Raw genomic sequence first — 15587 nt, forward strand, 5'->3', positions numbered from 1 at the left:
ATGCATATTATTCATTGCATCTTTTATGTTAACTATATTCACGTTTGTTTATCTTGTTACTCTCTGATAAGAGGGTATTGTTTAAAATTTGTTTGTATATCTTAATTGGACTAGAGGTAATTCTATTTTATTTTTTAAAGAAACTGGTTGCATAATATTTTTCATGAATCGTTTTGTTCAAATTCAGTCTATGAAATTATTATTATAATTAAGATTATTATAATTAATTGGTTGCTTCTTTTGCTCATATTTCATTTTTTTTAATGTTTCTTTTTTTCATAATTCTATGCTAAATTCTTATAGTCTGGTTAGGTAACTTTTAGGTTAGGTATCCATGATTCATTAAATGATATATCTGATATTCATTATATTTGGTTTTGTCTTCAAACAGATTAATAGGCTCCAAATTCTTCCCATTACTCAGGATTTATTTATTTATTTTATACATAACAAATTCCTTTTTTTATATTTGAAACTATAACTTATATGTTCTTATACTTGGATGCTTAATCACTACATGTAATTTAATAATAACATTTTAAATCTACATTTGAAATAACTTTACTGATAAAAATCATGCCTGAATCAGGATGTGAGTGATAGTTCACAGAAGTGAGGTTATAGCATTTACCATTTATAGAGTATATTACCGTAATGAAATGAAGGATCTTTAGTTTTATTCCTTTTTATTTTTATGTTTTTAGGTAATTACTAGCTTACATAGAGTTAACTTAATATTTGTTTTACATAGGCCCTTGTTTTCCCTGTCAAATAAAACTAAAGAATTACATCTAGTTTCTAGTCAAATGCCATAATTCAAGATTGCATGAACTGTTACTTTGTTATTATTAGTTTCAAGTAGAACAAATTTCAAAGTGGTATGAATATGTTGGCATTTAGAACAGATATAATACAATACAGCTTATAAATTGCACAGTAAAAATGATTAAATTCCTCGGTTAAATATTTTATTTTCCTCATATAATATGTTACGCACAGAAGTATGAAAATTGAAAATACAATGTGTAATGGTGTTAGTTAAATAATCAGTTTTACCAGGTAAAAATAATGGAAATGCAATAGACAAACTAAATTCATAGTATAGGAAATGGATGGATAATAATTATAATGTACGAGAGGTATCTCTAAAGTAAAGACTGCTGGGAAATTTCTCTCCTTAAGGTTGGCGAACCTGCGTCATTCATGGCCATGCTAATAATGTTGCATTGTTGTTTGTAAGTTGTCGCGTTGTAGTATCTGATTACGTGTGAGTTATTACATTATAAAATGAATAGGAAAATCGATATTGCTGCCAACTGTGAAATACATGGAGTCATATGTTCTTTAAACCTTCAAAACGTCAAGCCAGCTGAAATTCATTGGCAGTCGGTTGCTGTGTACGATGATAATGTAATGAATGAAAGAAACATCCAAGAATGGTGTGAAAGGTTTAGAAATAACAAATGCTCGGGGAGGCCCTTGATAATCACTGAGGACTTGTTGAAACGCGTTGGTGATGAAATCAGAAAAGATCGTCACTCAACAAATTCTGACTGGGCCCTTGTTTTTCCTGATGTTTCAAGAGCTGTTATCAGTCGCATTGTTGATGACCATTTAGACTTCAGAAAGATTTGTGAATGTTGGGTGCCGCACATCTTAACGGAACATCACAAAAAATCTGAATGGGATCTGCTTTGGAATTTTTGATGCGTTACACAGAAAAAGGTGATGAGTTCCTTAATTCAGTTGTTATTGGTGGATTTTGTATTACACGCCATAGAGAAGCGTCATCCTCAGTCACCAACCCAGACCAACAAAGATCAAGTGACAGCCTTTGGGATCAGTTTGGCTTACTGCTGATTGATTTTATGCCATGTGTAACGACTATAAATGCAGAAGCCTACTGCGAAACTCTACCTAAGTTACAGCGCGTCATTCAAAATCGGCAGCATGGGCGGCTGACCGATGGTGTCATCCTGCAGCACGATAATGCACATTCACATGTTGCAGGTCTGACATGTGATTTACTGAGAACATTTGGACGGGAAATTTACGATTACCCACTATTTACTCTATCTGATTACCATTTGTTTAGGAAATTGATAACATTTTTGAGTGGTAAGCAATTCATGGGTGATGATGAACTTTAAAATGCTGTTAATCTTTCACAGTCCGTTTTTTAAATGGACTCGCAGCAGAAGATACAACGAGGGTATATTGAAGCTGGTGTATCGCTATGATAAATGCCTTAATTCATGTGACGATTATATAATGCAGTAGTGTAAGGTATGTAGTTTAAAAGAAATAAAAATATTTATAAAGTTTTCAGAATAAATTTTTTTACAATGAAATGGTCTAAACGGTCCTTTAGAGATAACCTCTCATACATTCAGTATCTCATCTAGTGTCACTAGAAGAGATTCTATAGTTTATATGATAAAGATGTTATATAGTCTATATTCTGTTTATATTGTATTTTACAAATTGCACTAGGAGAGATTTGCAATATAATAAAACAGATCATCATACAGTTACAAGTTAGCATGTGATTAGACAGGTCCCAACTTGCACTGTAACTGCTCTAGTCCTGTCTCATTGTCATTTACATTTTAGCTGTGTTAGTGAAAAGAGTTAGTGTCTTAATGGTTGAAAACTGAATACTGGGAAATTTCGCTGTATAATTCTGCCAATAAGTTAAGTGATGATGACTAGGAAGTAACTCTTATGCTTGCAGAGGATTGTCTTAATTAGAAATTTTGGCCTTGAGGATGTTCCAAGTTCAGGTTATATGATTTCTTCACCAACACTCCAGTGCACTGCTCCAAAGTGTGCTCTGAGTAATTGTGCAGCACTGACTAAGACTGTTAAATTACTGTCCCTACAGTTCTGACCTCGCTCAATGTGACTTCACACTGTTCCCCGAGATAAAGAATTGATTGAAAGGTAGTTTGCACTTTATGAGTGAGATGACCAACTAAGATCTTGAGATAATGAGTGTGCCAGATCTCCAGTGAAACTTGACAGGGTTTCTTTGAAGGGTAATCATGAAGGATGGAGAAGTGTATAATATTTGAAGGAAATTATTTTGAAAAATTATAAAAAATAGTCATATTGCAAAACTTGCCTAGTGCCCTTTACATCAAAAGTGAAATTGTTATCTTAAAGAAAGTTATGACACTTGAAATTATTTAATTTTCTGTTTACAAAATTTACTTTCAAAAACTAAAATCATTTCATTAAAAAGAAACAAAAACATAAAAAAAAATTATAACTTTATTTTATTTTCTACTTTAATTAGTATGAGCAGTGGCTTTTTAGCTTTAAATGGATGATCACATTTTCTTTTTTCTCCTAATGATATTGATTTAATGTCTAGTGAAGGCACAATAATCTTGAACTGTATTCCCAAACCCACAATGTGTTAATAATTTTTTTATTTTTTGTAAATTGTGGACAATCTCATATTTACTATTAATCCACTGTGATTTGTTACATGCAGTTGGAAGGCGAAATGCCTGTAAGAGTTTCAGCAGAGTGTATTTTAATTGCAGGAATTATAGCTTTAGTCAGTTTACTGCATTCGCTTCATGCTACATGTGTTAATTATGCGCATATGTACCGTGTGTTTCAAAGTGAATGTTGGGGTTTTGAAACTATGTAGTATTTCTTAACTTTCACTTACATTGATTAATTATACATGAAATGAAAAAACCTTTCAAATAGATTTAGTTATACTAGAACTCTGTTACCAGCTTATGTACCCAACTTGAGACACAGGATTGAAGCATCTGTCGTATCAGTTATTGCAGATTTGCTGATTAAAGTATGGGATGATCTGACCATCTGGATGTGTGCTGTGATGAATAGTCCTTATATTGAACACTTACAGGAAAAAATTGTTTGAGTTGCTCTTTCATTTCATTATAATTTATCGATGTAAATAAAACTTAATAAATGTTTCATAACTTTAAAACCGTGATATTCATTTTGAAATACCTGTATTATACACATCATGCTATGCATATTTAAATTGTCTTCAGCTTACATTATATGTGCATATGCATATTATGTACACTGTGCATCTGTTATTTATATTGAATGTAAAAATGATTGTATTGTTTCTACTGAATGTTCAGTAAAATTTAACTAATTTTTATTGAAAAAACAGAATAATAAAATATAATTTCAATTTATAAATAGGAAGTGAAAATAAAAGACAAACAAAAATCTTAGCAGAGCAGTAATATATTGACATTTTGCACATAGCAAAATGAAGATATGCATTGTAATTAAATGTCCCATCAATATTCTACACATATATTCCGTGCACATATTTTCTGTTTGTACAAACAGAATGCTCAAAGGAGGCCAAACCTTTGTTGAAAATAATATAACAAATTTTTATTTTGTTTATATAAAATAATTAAATTAATAAAAATATTGGATTAAACTGTAGCTTAATTATACACTTCTAAATTGTAATAGTTCTCATTAGTGGCATAGATTTGTTGATTATTTTAAATAAGGAGTGATTGCAAACAAAAAAAAAAAGATTAAAATAAATTTTTTATAGTTCACACCATTCCAATACACTTTTTTCCCTGTTGTATGAATGTGTAAAAATATTAGCAAAGATCAGTAATGGCAGAATTATGATTTCTAATTTATCAGTTTATGTTCCATCTCTGTTGTGAGGCTCCCTATTTTTCCCTAATTTCTTAAATCTTTCCTTGAACTCTGCAGTAATCTTTATTATTCTTTTTCTTTTTTTTATCAACATTTATTTAATGATGATTTCTTAATATTTTACATTAATATAAAAATGTTATTTTGTGTAGTTCATTTTATATCTACTTAATGGAATGTTTACTTAGTTTAGATTTCCCTGGATGTTTTGTTATTAAAGACTCGCTCACTGCCAGAATTCTGTATATGAGATTTTTGTAGATTTTTTCTTGAAACTTATTTAACATTTTTTCACCTACCTTTTTTACATCTTTGTAAAATAAATATTTTATACTGATCTGTACATAATAGTACAATTTATAGATCGTATCAGCAATGTGTAGATATGGTACTCTGTAGCTAAAGTAAGTTAATGCCCAGTATGGATCAAGGGACACTTGATCCTAGCAACATCATAAAGTGAAGTATTAATTATAAAGTTAAAAATAGATTTAATTAATGTCCATATTACTTAATTAAAATAGAAATATGTGAAATAATATTATTTCAAGAGTAAATATTTGAAAATATTTTTTATATAAAATCAGTTTTTTCTTTGTCTTCAGTCATTTGACTGGTTTGATATAGCCCTCCAAGATTCCCTATCTAGTGCTAGTCATTTCATTTTGGTATACCCCCTACATCCCTAACAATTTGTTTTACATATTCCTAATGTTGCCTGCCTGCACAATTTTTCCCTTTTACCTGCCCCTCCAATATTGAAGTGACTATTCCAGAATGCCTTAATATGAGGCCTAAGTCTGTCTCTTCTTTTAACTATATTTTTCCAAATGCTTCTTTCTTCATCGATTTGCTGCAACACCTCTTCATTGGCACTTTATCCACCCATCTGTTTAACATTCTCCTATTTCAGCATCACATTTCAAAAGCTTCTAATCTTTTCTTCTCAGGTACTCCGATCGTCCAAGTTTCACTTTTATATAAAGCTACGCTCCAAACATATACTTTCAAAAATGTTTTCCTGACGTTTAAATTAATTTTTGATGTAAACAAATTATATTTCTGACTGAAGGCTCATTTTACCTGTGATATTCGGCATTTTATATCACTCCTGCTTTGTCCATCTTTAGTAATTCTACTTCCTAAATAACAAAATTCTTCTACCTCCATAATCTTTTCTCTTCCTGTTTTTACATTCAGTGTAAAAATCTTCGTTATTTAAATTATGTACTCATTATGTAAATTATCTTCATTATTTCTACTACATTTCATTACATTAGTTTTGTTCTTGTTTATTTTCATGCGGTAGTTCTTGCATATAACTTCATCGATGCCATTCCTTGTTTCTTCTAAATCTCTTTTACTCTCAGCTAGAATTACTACATCATCAGGAAGTCAGCTTATTGCATTCTAAGGATCACATGTGTAATGATGCAATTGTTTCTTGATGAAGTGTGATATTTATTATAAATCTCTAAAACTGCATGATATGTATAAATATTTATTTTTGTGATTTTTATATTTGAGATATATATATATATAATTTGTATTTTTGGTTGAAATTTTTTTTTTTAATTGCAAATTTCACTACTGTGCATTTCATTACACTGTACAAAGAATTAATTCCTGATAATTTAAGAACAGTTTTCATTTTTATTAAATAACTTATGTTGTATTAATTTAAAGAAACAGATTTCCTTTATTCAGGAATTCTTTAAATGGTCATCAATTGATAATACTTATATGTTGTAAAACCTCTATTTTTTAGCGATTCTTTGCTTTCCGTAAATTCATTCAATTTACATTTACAGACTAGAGAACATTTTCCATTTGTATAATTAAATAAAATTGAGTTTATAATAATATATTGTTTGCTATATATTTGCAAGAGATATTAGAAATAGAGAGAAACAGATAAAATAGGCATTTTTACCATCATGATCACTGATATAAAATGTACTGTTTTCATGTTAATATGATATATTGGAGATAATGAAATATTGTTTTGTTTTACCATAAACTAAATATATATTTTAAGTACAGGTTGAATCATTTTAGTTAAATTATTATTTTCATAATTTAATTATCATGCCTAAATTTTATTGTTAATTATATATTTTGATATTTTCACTGCTTTTTATTTATGTATTTTGTGAACAGAAGGAATTTGTTTCTATTTATTTCTCATGTTTGCATGTTATCTATGCCTTAAAAATTGCATTTAAAATGCATATTTTAAAGTAACATTTTCCCTAATGTAATCTGTGTTGTTCGATTTCTTTGGTTATATTGAATAAATCAAGTAAAATTTTGATAAAGCTTGTAAATAATACTGAAAGCATTTTCTAAATTTTCAATTATGATTCCGATGTAGAATTTTTCGGACAGTTTTCCTCTGCATTTTATTTTATGAATACCTTTAATTCTGTAATCAATGTTCTGAAGAAGCAGAGATCTCTGAAAATACTAAATGATGAAGAATAAAATGAATGCAGTTAGTGGAAGAATTAATTCTACAATTATTTAATTTTGCTGCTCAGATGCAATTTGCCTTAATATTTATTCTCAATCTTGATCTGCAAACCATTTATGCATATGTAATTAACAGAATTCCCAAGAGCATCCTAATGTTAAAGATGTCTTTTAGTGACTTATCATTAGGAATATAAAAAACCTAAGTTCCCAAACATTATTCTGCCTTGTTCTCATGTTAGTAGTACACGTTTAGTTGTGAAACTTTAGCATTCTCTTCCAAGGCACTAAAAGAAATAAAATCTCTTCTGGTAACACCTTTCCTATTCTTTGAGGATGTAACTATAGTAAATTCATTATGTATTTCTTCCGTAGAATTTTACAATGAAAGAAGTCTCCAGTTCTTTTAAAATTCCTGCTGTAAACATGTTTAGAAAAATTGCTTTTAGTAAAACTAGTAGAGTTTCAAATTTTTAATTCATCATTTGTACAGGACAGTTGGAAAATTCTCTGATGAAATAGACTAGGAACATTTTTTTAATATTAATTTATGTGCAATTCACATGAAAAGCTACGCAAGAATTATTGTAATTTATTTTTTGGTTTTTGTAATCATTAAATGCAAAATATTAAATTTATGTTTAATACTTTTATGAAAACTCAACAAAACCTTAAAAATTTGTAGTTCTTAAACAAATATTATGCAATTTCAAATAATTTTTATATACAGATGTCCCACAAAGAAACATGGAAACTTTCAGAACTTGTTGTACTGGTGAAAATAATGAAAAAAGTTCATTTAAACATAGATTTGGAAATGCTGTTTTGCTCGGATTTCAGCTCTCCTAATAAAAAGAAGTTGCCTGCTACTGTAAGTTTTGGGTCCCAAAACGTACAGTAGTTTTGGATTTCTTATGTAATTTGTGTTGAAAAATAGAATAAAGCAGGTTCCGGAATTGTAACTTCAGTAATTTTTAAGATATCTGACATAATACACAAAATTCAGCATCAAAACAAATTTTTTTTTCTTTGTTTACAATTGCTTTGTTAAATGACTAATAAATGCGAAAGATTTAGTAACAAAACTTGTAGAGAATTTAATTCTGAGGAAGTTTTTGTAACTACAGACAATAAAAACTTAGTAAATTTTAAAAATGTTTTTTTTTGCAGCAAAACAGTTGAAAAATAAACAGTCGTATTATTCTATACCTAATACACTATTTTTAATATAGCAAAACAAAAAAAATAAAATACATGAAATTATAAATGGTAACAGAATAACAAACCTCAGTTTCATTAATTGTTCGAAATTCCTTCCTTCACAATGTATACAGCACTCTGCCCAACGTAAAATATTTCCAGGGGCTTTTAGTTCAGGATCATTTCATATAACCTCAATAGCATTTCATATTTTTTAATAAGTAACTCTTCCTTATTATTAACTTTTTTGGTATTCTGTTGTTTTCACATATCCCCAAATGAAGAAATCTAGTGGTGTTCATGGAGTCCAATTTATTAGTCCACCATTTCCAACCCAGTTTCAGAAATTAGCATTCAGGTGATTCCTAGCTGCTAAAGAAAAATGTGGCACTGCAACATTGTGCTGGAAAATCATTTGCAATCCAGTTTGTAAAGGAACATCCTCCAAAAAAGTCAGTAAAATATTTTTCAAGAAAGGAATGTATGCATCTCCCGTAAGGTTTTCATTGAAAACAAATGGTACCAGAATTCTATCATAAATAATGCTATACCAAACATTAATGTGAAATCTGTGTTGGAAACTAATTTCCATAGTACCATGTGGATTGTCTTTGCTCCATAAATGACTATTTTTAGAATTGAAGACTCTGTTGCTCATAAAAGTGGCTTATCAGTAAATAAAATTGAATTTACTTTATCATGTTGTCTAGAAGACAATGACACAAGTTTAACCACTGGGGGTAATCTGTTGGCTGCAAATTTTGAGCTTTTTGCAGGCGGAAAGGATATAGATTTTTTTTTTTCTGTAGGATGCATCAAACTTTGTTTTTTGAAAGCCAGTGCAACATGAAATTCGCCTTGTATTAGTGCCTGGGCTATGCTGAATCACACGATGATTTACTTGGCATTTAACAGAAAACTAAAATGAAATGCTGAAGCACTGAAGAATGTTTATTAGGTACAGAAAGAGTAATACGATTTTTAAAAGTCTTTATTTAACTACTGGCTGTATTTACATTAATTTTCTCACAATTAAATTCTCTAGAAGGTTTTTTTACTAAATCTTTGGCATTATTTATCAAAGCTATTGTAAAATAAAAATAAAAAACTTGTTTTTTGACACTAAACTTAGTGTTTAACATCGAATATCTTAAAAACTATTGGAGTTACAGTTCTGAGACTTGTTTTATACTATTTCCCAGCCCAAATTACATAAGAGACCACCAAATTTTTCCCTAATTTGTCTCCCAAAAATTATGGTAGGGCTTTTTATTAGAAGAGCTGAAATCCGAGCAAAATCTTTCACTAGCCATAACTTGAAAACATTATTTACAGACCTATATTTATATGAACCTGTTTTCATTATTTTCTCCAGTAGAGCTTGTCCTTAAAGTTTCTTTGTTTTTTTGTGGAACATGCCTTGTATATAATATGAAATTAGTCTTCAGAAGCATTACAGCTAAATCTTCATCAGTTTAAAGTTTTTTTTTTTCCACAGAAGTCGCCATCACTCCAAAATGCTTCCAAGTGAAGAAGTAAAAATCAGGCAGTATTTATCAAAAGTAAGTAAAATACAAATAAATTTTTCTGTATTAGTTGTTAGCTTGTTAAATAAATAAATCTTGCTTTAAGTGCTTCAGTGGCGATGTAGGAAGAGTTTCTGGCCAGGTACTTTAATTAGATATGAAAGAATTGAGCAATGTTGTGTGTGGTAAATGTTTATTTAATAGCATTGATTGTCTTGTTAAAAAAAATTTACAGAAATAATCTTCTATTGTTTTCTGACCTTAATCATTTTTATTAGTTAGGTATTCTATTCCATGCTACTAATTTATCAGTTTTATTTGAGTTTCATATAGCTTTTTATTTTATGATGTCATAAGCACATACATTCTTTGTTGGAAAAATAACAAAATAATGTTGAAGCTATTTTTTTTTTGCAATAATTCCCATGATGTTACAAGTTTATTGTTATAGTGGTTTGATCATAGTGCTGAGTTTAGTGTTATAAGCATTAACCATTATAATTGTATTCAGGTAAATGAAAGTTATAAGCAATGAAAATTAACCTTTGATCATGAGTAGTTAATTTTGAAACTTTTTTTTTAATGTATATAAAAATATTTGACCTCTTCAGAGTGGTAACATCTACCTTTTATGCTAAATGTTGTGGATTCAAATCCTAGTCAAATATGCCGTATGTTATGTAATTCATATTTTACCATAAAAAAAAGTGTGGTAGCTTAACAGATTGTAATCCTGTTGTTACCAAACAGAAAATAAATAAAAATAACAAAAGACTGATTACACCATCTGTGAATTTGAAGTTATCCATATCAAAATACTAATGTGTTATAATGCCTAGTATAATATATTATTATTATTATTATGCTTTTACGGCCAACATGGGACCACTTAAGTCAATTTTAGTTGGATCTTTTCTGAGAAAAGCGTGTTATTTTACTCTTTCGAGCTGCCCAGTATTTCTTCATCCGTTCAGATCTTGCTTTCTTTTCTTCATCCGTAAACACCCTCTTTGTTGTATTTTGTCGTTTGTCTGTCTTTTGTTTAAATCTAATGCTCTTATCTTTTAGCTTTGTAATTTTTCCAGTTTTATTCTGTAGGTCAGTCAGGGAAATTCCCAATTCTTTCATATCTTCTCTAATTTCTTTGATCCATCCTACTTCTAGCTTTTGGAACCAGAGCTTTTCAATGATATTTCTTGACAGTCTTGTTTGCGGTGTCCTTATGAGATGACCGAAGAAAGAGATTATTTTTTTCCGCATAGTATCAGTAACAGGCTCTATTTCTCGATACACCACCTCATTTGGCACAATCCACCATTGGCCTTCTTTTTGGTGTTTTTTATTGATACACGTTCTGACAATTCTCCTCTCTATTTTCAGAATTTTTTCAATTCGGTTTTTCTGAGTGATTTTGAAAAGGGTCTCGCTTCCATAGGTGACTTCTGGCTGTACTACAGTTTTATAATGTTTAAGTTTTGTTTTAGCAGAAAGGCATTTTTTGTTATATGTTGACCAAGTTAATTTTTGGGATTTAATCATTTTATTTGTCCTGTTTTGCCATGTCACTTTTTCATTTAAATTATAAGTTATTTCCCCTAGATATTTAAATTGTTTTACTATTTTAATTTTCTGATTGTTTACCGTAATGTGCTCTATTACCAGAGGATCTATGGCCATTAGTTCAGTTTTTTCGAAAGAGATATGAAGCCCTATCTTTTGTGCTAGGTTTTGAAGGCTCATGATTTGTGTTTTGGCTTCTTGAATATTATTTGCTAAAAGAGCGAGGTCATCTGCAAATCCTAGGCAATTTAGTGTGATGGAGTTTTTCTTAGTACCCATTTTTATATTTTTGGGATTTATTTCATACCATTTTCTCATGACAAATTTGAGGGCGCAGTTAAAAAGGAGTGGCGAGAGGCCGTCTCCTTGCCTCAATCCAGTTTTTATGTAGAAGGGTTGAGAGAGTTCACCTCTGAATTTCACTCTGGACTGGGTATTGGTTAAAGTATAATATATTATAATACCTAGTAATATGTTCAAATATGATCTTTATTTACTTATTCATATGGTTAAGTACGTATTAATTTTTTTTGAATTTACCTCAGAGCATGTGTACACTGTTTTTACATTAAATGTGGTTTGAGGAAAATTAAGTATGGAGATGTAAATTAAATTACTTTAGTAAGGGGAATTACAAAGACAGAGATAGAGAAGTATACTTAAACTAAACTGCCTTCAAACAAAGTTTTTTGAGTATATGCACAATAGATTACAATCTCATATAAAGAGTGTACACATAATAAAATATCAGGTTTTTAAATACGTATTTAATATCTGTGATTTACAGTAATGTATTACAAATAAAATGAAAGAGTAATTCTTACAGTTCTTTCCCATAAATGTTCATTGTGAGCACCTTTCATCATGCGGTATGCATTCAACTGATGGGATAATTCATCCCATACTTTAACCAGCATGTCTCTGAAGTAATAGAAGCAACAGCTGTTTAAATTGGGTAGATCAGGAGATAGTGGAGCCACATTCACAAGATCCTTTCTAAAACCCTAAAGGAAAAAAATCACTTGACATCAGATCGGGTGATCTTAGAGGCCACCATAAACAAGTTTATAATCAACTGTCTTTCTAGCCTTAAATGAACACTGCACACCTCATCCAAGAGATATAAACCAAGGTTGTTTGAAGTACAGAAATTATATTGTTTTACCCTACATTTGCAAATAGATTTTCTTAAATTTTTTACTTTGAAAATTAGAATGACTTCAAGTTATGTAATGTACCTTCCAGTACTAGGCAATGATGATGAAAAAATGAAAAATATCTTCAAATAACCCATCTATTCCTACTTAAGTTATCTTCTTTTTTTCTGTTTAGCCTCTGGAACCACTGTAAGGTATTACTTCAGAGGATGAATGAGGATGATATGTATGAATATAAATGAAGTGTAGTCTTGTACAGTCTCAGGTCGACCATTCCTGAGATGTATGATTAATTGAAATCCAACAACCAAAGAACACCAGTATCCATGTTGTATTCAAATCCGAATAAAATTAACTCCCTTTACTAAGATTTGAACCCTAGAACGCTCAACTTCAAAATCAGCTGATTTACGATAAGTTTTAAACTAACCCTGTGGATTAAGTTATCTGAATAAACTTAATCTGCTATCACCAGAGGAACACTTCATAATGATAAAAAAATTTCAAAATTGGTTTATTTGGTGAGAATTTGGATGACATGCATAAAAAAAAGAAAAATATACACGCAGGTCAAATTAATAATCTCCTACTTTTACTGAAGTGTGTAAAAAAAAATCCATTTTATATTAAGCTATTATTTAATCCCATTACTGCAAAGTTGGTTAAAGATATTTAAATACTTTATTAAATCTTTATTTTTACAGATAATTCAGTTAAAAAATGTATGTCTAGCAACTGAAATCTTATAACTTAATTTTTCTACTTTGCATTACATTATCATTGTTTGATTATCCTTATTATCATTTTCTAATACAGTTTTGTTTCGTACATCATCATAATTTATTCTACATTCAAATGCCTATTATGAAATAGTTTATTTTATGTTCAAATTTGTTTAAATTTACCCTTGTTTTCAAGTTTGTGAAATTTCACTGGATATTTATAAACCAATTAAAAAGCAGTTTTGGAATGCTGTGTTAAAATAAAAGATATAGTTTTTGAATTATTCATCACAAATGTAAAAAAAATTTAACAAAGTGTTTAAAAAAAGTTTTTTTTTCAATCATTTTCACTTTTTATGTTTTAAATACTGTAACCTGTTTATTTGATACTGTCATCAGTTTGAAAATGTTCATTTTCCTCCTGATCTATATCATTTTTGTGATCTAATGATTTTATTTGCTTAATTTTGTCCAGCAGACTGTTACAACTAACTTTTAATATATTATATATTTCCTGGCAACATTCGGTTGTTATTGCTTCATTATGCGTATTATTTTCTGATTCAATGTTATTCTCTACAGTATCATCATTCTTATTTTGTAACAGATGTACAATATTATCTGCTTTATCCAATGCAGATTTTAATAGTTCAGTTATCATTTTTTGTTCATTACATTTTTTCTCTAAAATTTCTTTCAGTTCATCAATTACTTTATCTAAATTTTCTTCTAATATCTCATCATTTTTATCAACATTTTCATCTTCTGTTTCTAGTTTTTTATCAGTTTCATGATTTTCACACGTTTCACTATTTAAAATCCAATTTTCTGTTACGGTTGACATTTTTTAAAATCACTTTCTGGTGATCAAAATCCACCTAGTTTTACTTCTGTGATTTTAATTGAAACTATTTTTTTAACGAAAAATTTTGATTTAATGTTTCTATAGGAATAAATTTTATTTATTGTTGTCAATTCACCGTTTTATATAACAAAAAATAAACTTTAACCCTTCATTCAATTCAGTGTGGTTTTTAATAGTGTAGATTTTCATTGTGGGATTAAATCTGATTCCCAAAAATGAGTTGTGGAGAAAGTGAAAGAAAATAAAAACTTTGTAATTCCTTTTATTTTATTTTTTTTAAATATTAAAGTAAAACTTATTTTTAATTTTTCTACAAAGTGGGCATAAAGCCCTTTCAAATAAATAAACAAATAAATATGAATTGCTTGTCATTAGGTATACATTTTTATACATGAAATTTTCATGAAATTACATCTATATGTGCTTCTCCATTGTACACACAAAGTTTTATCAGTTGCCAAGTTTTTCAGATATTCTCTTCCATGTTGAAGATCAGTCTTAAAAAAAAAAATTTCTGAAGGGAATTTTCAGCTCATTAACATTTCTTTATTGGAAATGGATGATTTCTCTTTGATTTTGGCACAAGTGGGTTTTCAAAGGTTTTTAAGTTTGGGCTTCTAGTTGGTAACTGAATTTTAGAGGTTTTACCGATCCACCGTCCTTCAAAATGTTAATTTAAACAGTATGTTACCAACTGAGCATAACGGAGCTTAAACAATGCCCAACATTGTATTTTTTTCTAAACTGTATTTTGTGCAGAGTTACAATGTTATTTCGAAATTTTTACTTTTCTGGCATCATAGCTCTAGAGCTATGCTACAAGAAGGAAAGTATTATAGTCAGTCAAAAATTGGGATATGTGTTTTTTTGCATTTCTCAATGTTTTATGACCCAGGAACCCAAAAAACAAAAAAAAAGTGAGGAAGGTAATGTAATGTTCATATGTACTGTCGCCGAATGGCTTCGACAGCATGTAATTCATAATCTTGCAGTGGCTCTGAAAAGGACTGTTTTTTAGCGTTAGCTCTGAGAAGAGCTGTTGGTTCCGGAAGCTGGTCTCCAGGGGAGTCGGGTAGTTGCAGCTTGGCCATTGAAGTCCGACCAGACTTTCCCTCAGCGGCAGTTGGATCCACACTACAGCGTGGCAGTGATTGCCCCCAAGAGCCCCCCAATATCAGGTCGGCGTCGGTCGTCCTTTGCTGGCGTGGCCGAGGCGGTTCTTCCTGAGCAATTCCACGCTGGGCTGGCTCCTGCTGCTGAATGTGCCACGGCCAGAGCGATTGAAACCAGTAGAGCTGGGGCTGGAGCAGGAAGATAGCGTTTGTGTCCAGTGGCTTCCTCAGCGAGCCGGCCAGGCCTGCTGTTCTGGCGGTGATGTTAGCATCTGCCAGGAGGTCCC

At 30.1% G+C, this 15587-nt stretch overlaps 1 protein-coding gene across 6 annotated transcripts in view; it reads left to right on the forward strand.

The window, feature by feature from the left end:
- Nucleotides 1–15587, forward strand: part of TSG101 (tumor susceptibility gene 101) — a 65369-nt gene that overhangs the window by 13582 nt on the left and 36200 nt on the right. For all 6 annotated transcript variants that reach the window (XM_075372696.1, XM_075372700.1, XM_075372701.1 and 3 more), the window contains exon 2: nucleotides 9857–9920. In XM_075372696.1, coding sequence (XP_075228811.1) covers nucleotides 9857–9920 — 64 coding nt within the window. The remainder of the gene's footprint in view (nucleotides 1–9856; nucleotides 9921–15587) is intronic.

Source organism: Lycorma delicatula, chromosome 8, assembly GCF_047948215.1.
Source record: "Lycorma delicatula isolate Av1 chromosome 8, ASM4794821v1, whole genome shotgun sequence".
NCBI classification, from domain to species: domain Eukaryota; kingdom Metazoa; phylum Arthropoda; class Insecta; order Hemiptera; family Fulgoridae; genus Lycorma; species Lycorma delicatula.